Source organism: Mustela nigripes, chromosome 18 (assembly GCF_022355385.1).
Source record: "Mustela nigripes isolate SB6536 chromosome 18, MUSNIG.SB6536, whole genome shotgun sequence".
Taxonomy (NCBI): Eukaryota; Metazoa; Chordata; class Mammalia; order Carnivora; family Mustelidae; genus Mustela; species Mustela nigripes.
Genome location: NC_081574.1, coordinates 26,389,421 through 26,394,428, shown reverse-complemented (window position 1 = coordinate 26,394,428; position 5,008 = coordinate 26,389,421). Strand labels below are relative to the sequence as shown.

At 43.5% G+C, this 5,008-nt stretch overlaps 1 protein-coding gene across 1 annotated transcript; it reads left to right on the top strand.

The window, feature by feature from the left end:
• The first annotated feature begins 3,929 nt into the window (after positions 1-3,929).
• LOC132006516 (synaptobrevin homolog YKT6-like) lies at positions 3,930-4,373 on the top strand. Its single transcript, XM_059384355.1, has one exon. The coding sequence runs from the start codon at positions 3,930-3,932 to the stop codon at positions 4,371-4,373; it is 444 nt and encodes a 147-aa protein (XP_059240338.1).
• Positions 4,374-5,008: the final 635 nt, after the last annotated feature.

The window sequence follows — 5,008 nt, the reverse complement described above, 5'->3', positions numbered from 1 at the left end:
TGACTTCCATATTGCCGAACTAATAGATACTTCCTTGCTATGAGTTTAAGGCTCTGTAGTACTCTTGGCTACGTTGACCTATTTCCCCCCTCTATCTCTCTTTGAGAAGATTTTATTTACTTATTTGAGAAAGAGAGAGCAAGAGTGGGGGTAGGGGTGGGGGAGGGAGAAGCAGACTTCTGCTGAGCAGGGAGCCTAGCATAGGGCTGGAGATCACAGAACCCCGAGATCACAACCTGAGCCAAATGCAGACACCCAACCTACTGAGCCCCCCAGGTGTCCCTTGACCTTTCTTTTTTTCTTTTTTTTATTTTAGTATTAAAAGTAATACATATTCATTACATAAAACTTAGAAAATAGGCAAAACATAGGAAGGAAAAAGGAAATCCAATCCCTAAATCTACCAAATAGAGATAACTCCTATTCAACTTAGGATGTATTCTCCCAACTTTTGCTCAGAATATATTATTTGCCTAACTCTGTGTGTGTGTGTGTGTATGCCACAAACTTAACATTTTCAAGGAGTTCTTCAGAAAATTGGTTCATTTTACATTTTCTCTCTCAGTCAACGATACAGCGAGAAGCCCATGTGACATCCTCAACTTCTCCCTCTCCCTCACCTCCTGCAGTGAGCGAGTCACACAGGGTTTGGAATTCCGCCTCGAAGAGTTTAGCCACCTTCCTCTTCCATCTTAACGTCCTCACTTTAGGTTAGGATCTCACCCTGTGTGCCTGAATGATTGCATGGACCGCCTAATTAATATCCTTGCCTGTCTTTTAAACTATTATCCAGAATGCTGTCAGAACGACTGCTATAAAATGCTTGCCCTATCCTATCATTCATGTGCATAAACATCCTTTGACAGTTCTCCATAGCCCGATGAATAAAGTTCAAATTCCTTAGTCTAGGAATCATGGCTTTTGTGTGCCTTTCAGAAGTGTCCTGTCTCTTTCCCGAGCTTTATTTGTTCCTTTCCCCCAATTTTCTCTGGTATGGAAACAGGGGGTCATGCTGTTTCTTTCTGTTCAAGCTTTCTTCATTCTCTTCTCTTTTTCCCCTTCTTGTCTAACTTCTACAACATGGTTCAAACATAGGAGCATCACTTCTTCAAAGAAATCCTCTTTTATCTCTCAACCTTGTTTAGAAATTTCTTCTCTGTGCTTCTGTTTTATCACCCGGAGACAGCTATCCCACACTGAAATGACTTGCTTTGCTGCTGTTCCTACTAAAATATATACATCTTCAGAGTTAAGACTATACACTGTTTGACTTTCTTTTCCTAATGCCTTATCTAGTGCTTGACAAAAGATGAGAAGACAATGTTAAAGGAGTAGTTTTCCATTCTGATTTTCATATGGGTAGTCTGTTTTCAAGGACAGCCTTTTTTACTTTACAATGCCCTTAGGAATCTGTGAGGAGAGACTGTTACGCGGGTAGGTGGGAAGAAAAAAAGGGATATAGAATTTACAGATTATCACAAAGGATAATTCTAAATTATCCTTAGGTTGGCCATCCCGGTTTTTAGGATAGACCTAGCATGCAACCACAGTGTAGAAGTAGGAAGAGATGGGACATTACCTCATTTGAAAGTCTAGTGCAGGCGCCTGGGTGGCTCAGTGGGTTAAGCCTCTGCCTTCAGCTCAGGTCATGATCCCAGGGTCCTGGGATTGAGCCCCACATCGGGCTCACTGCTCAGCAGGGAGCCTGCTTCCCCCTCTCTCTCTCTCTGCCTGCTGCTCTGCTTACTTATGATCTCTGTCCATCAAATAAATAAATAAAATCTTAAAAAAAAAAAAAAAAGAAAGTCTAATGCAATGTCTTGAATGTTTCCAACAGGAAATCATTGCAAAATAATATCATTAAAATACTTTAATAGATAATTGTTGGTTAGTGTTTGTGTGTGTGTTTACTTGCCAAATTACATGGTAGGACAATGAGAAAAACCCTATCATTTAAAATGACACACTCAAAAAATATTGAATTCTAAAAAAATCACGTACGAATTGTCTTACTAATAGTTGAGTTGTCATTAATTTTCCAGGGAAACGTCTTTTCATTACAAGTAAGACTCCTTCCTTTCCTTCCCATGGTGCTTCTCTCTCAGTTCACTTGGATAATAAAGCATTTCACATTCAGACTACATTTTCTTCAATCATGTTAACTCAAGATGAAAGGTGCTTGACTTCAGAAGCAAGCCTTCACATTGGTCCTGAACATGAGACCCTATTTATTTCCTTGGCTTTATTTTTTAGAGCAGTTTTAGGTTCATGGAAAAATTAAGTGAAAGGTCCAGACATTTTTTATATGCCCCTTGGTCCCACACTTGCATGGCCCCCATGATCAACATCCTCCTCCAGGGTGTGCATTTTTTACAACTGAAGCTACATTGACACATCGTGATCACCCCAGGTCCACAGTTCATGTTAGGGTTTACTCCTTGTGTTGTGCATTCAATGGGTTTGAACAAATGTATGATGACATGTATCTCTCGTTATAGCATCGTACAGAGTAGTTTCACCTTCCTAATAATCCTGTCTTCCATATATTTATGCCTCCCTTACAAATCCTTGCAACCAATGATCATTTTACTGTCTACATAGTTTTGCCTTTTCCAGAATGTTATATAGTTAGAACCATACAGTATGAACCCTTTTCAGATCTGTGTCTCTCACTTAGTAACATGTATTTAAGGTTCCTTCATGTGTTTTCATGGCTTGTAACTCGTTCCCTTCTGGTGCTGAATAATATTACGTTGTCTGGACGTGCCACAGTTTACTTACCACTCACTTACCGAAGGACGTCTTCACTGTTTCCATGTTTTAGCAATTATGAATAAAGTTGCTAGCCATGTGCAGATTTTTGTGTGGACATAGGTTTTCATTTACTCTGGGTAAATATCAAGGAGCATGATTTCTGGATCACATGGTAACAGTACGTTCAGTTTTGTAAGAAACGGCCCAATTGTCTTCAAAGCATCGGTACCATTTTACACTCCTATCAGCAGTGAATGAGAGTTCCCGTTCCTCCATTTGGTGTTGTTAGGGTTTTAGATTTTGGGGGCGCCTGGGTGGCTCAGTGGGTTAAGCCGCTGCCTTCGGCTCAGGTCATGATCTCAGGGTCCTGGGATCGAGTCCCGCATCGGGTTCTCTGCTCAGCAGGGAGCCTGCTTCTCTCTCTCTCTCTCTCTGCCTACTTGTGATCTCTGCCTGTCAAATAAATAAATAAATAAATGAATAAATAAAAATATTTAGATTTTGGCCTCTCTAGTAGGTGTGTACTGGTATCATTGTTACCTTAGTTTACATTTCCATAAATTTTTTTTTTTTGGTCTTTCGAGTAAGTCATTTAGTGTTAGAGACAAAAGAGATCCTAGATATGAATCTAATCCAGAGAGTATCAGGAAGTGGTGGGAATGAAGTTGGGCATGATTTCTTCAAAAGCATCTCCAGAACTTTAAAAAAATATATCTACTCCAGTTTCTTGGTTTCCTCCTTCCTAAACTCTTAACATTCCTAGAAGCTTGGTGTCAGGCATGAGTGTTAAACCCATATACCTAGCCTTCCAAGCGGTCATAATATCTTCCATCCCTCTGAGGTGACAACTATTGATTTAATGTAGCTTTTATTTTCTAGGAAACTGAAGCGCAGATGGTTCAAGTTTCAGTGTCTTTCCTGAGTCATGGAGCTAGTTAATGGCAAAAGCAACACTAGAACCTCTGTCTCTTGCTCTTTGCAGAGGACGTCTGTTCGGTTTCTTGCCGGCTTCTTGATCTAGTTTCAGAACTACCCCCTCAAGAGGAAGCCGGTGTCCTGTCAGTAGCCAGCAGGGCTTCCCAGGAGGACAGCCCAGCTCTTCTTCTGAGGTGGGGATGATGGGGAAGGGGCGGCAGCCAGGTAGGTCTCTCCTGGCCGCCCAAGGGTGTGGCTCCATGAAGCTGTTAGGTCTCAGCATCCTGCGCAAAGAGAAGCCCAACGCAGTGCTGCTCAACATGTCCTCCTTCGGCTTCTTCCAGAGGTTCAATGTTCAGGAGACTATGTGTGCCCTCTATGTGTGGCACGCCAGTCTTGCAGAAATGGTTGTAATGAACAGTGACTATTCATTCCATGCGGCTGTGGCCTTGCCAGAGAAGGTACTAGATGAATTCTCCAAGCAGGTCGACAAGACAGAGTGGCCAGTTGGATCCCTTGCTACCGTCCTAGATGGTTACCTCAGGAGATCCCAGAACCTTGGAGAAACTGACCCCGTGTCTAAGGCATGGGCTGAGCTGGAGGCAACCAAAATCGTTCTGCACAACACCACGGAGCCTCTGTTAGAGCAAGGGGAGAAGCTAGATGAACTGGTGTCCAAATCCGAAGTGTTAGAAACAGTCTAAAGCCCAGAAACAGCCTGGAAACAGGACTTGTGCTGTGCAACCACATGAAGGCAGCCGGCGGAGGCCCCTGTGTTGAAAAGCCATAGTCATTCCCGTCAGAACCACAGCCTCTGGGGAAGCAGAGCCACATGGAGAGACCCTGCGTGGGCTCACTCTCATCTTCCACTTTGGAGCTCCCTGGAGGAACTGAGCAGCCGTGGAAGGGCCCTGGGGCCGGGGCACCGGCAAATCTACATGCCCAGTAATTTTTGAAAAGATCATTCGGGGTCCTCAAAGGTGTAGTATTGGGCCCAACGAAACCACAAGATCTGAGTGACTCACATTAAACAAAAACAACCTCTTTAGATCTGAAGAATCTAGAAGAACCCTGACCCTGACAGTTGCGACGAAGCAGTTCTAAGGAAAACCACAATATCCTTCTGCTGGGCGAACTGTCCAGCATCTCCTCCCCAGCAGTGGGCGTGGAAAGTGCCATTGGGATCACAGGCTGTGTAGCCTTCGTTTCTCCCAGGAAGCGAGGGGCACAGAACTGCAGAGGGAGAGCCGGGGAGATCACGCCCTTGTAAAAGGAGAAGATGTTAGGGATGTGGCCACGTGGAAGCTAAGTGGCCAGACTACATTCATCCTGGGATAAA

Bases quoted from the DNA above. Each gene is read 5' to 3' on its own strand.
- LOC132006516 (XM_059384355.1), top strand. From the start codon at position 3,930: ATGAAGCTGTTAGGTCTCAGCATCCTGCGCAAAGAGAAGCCCAACGCA.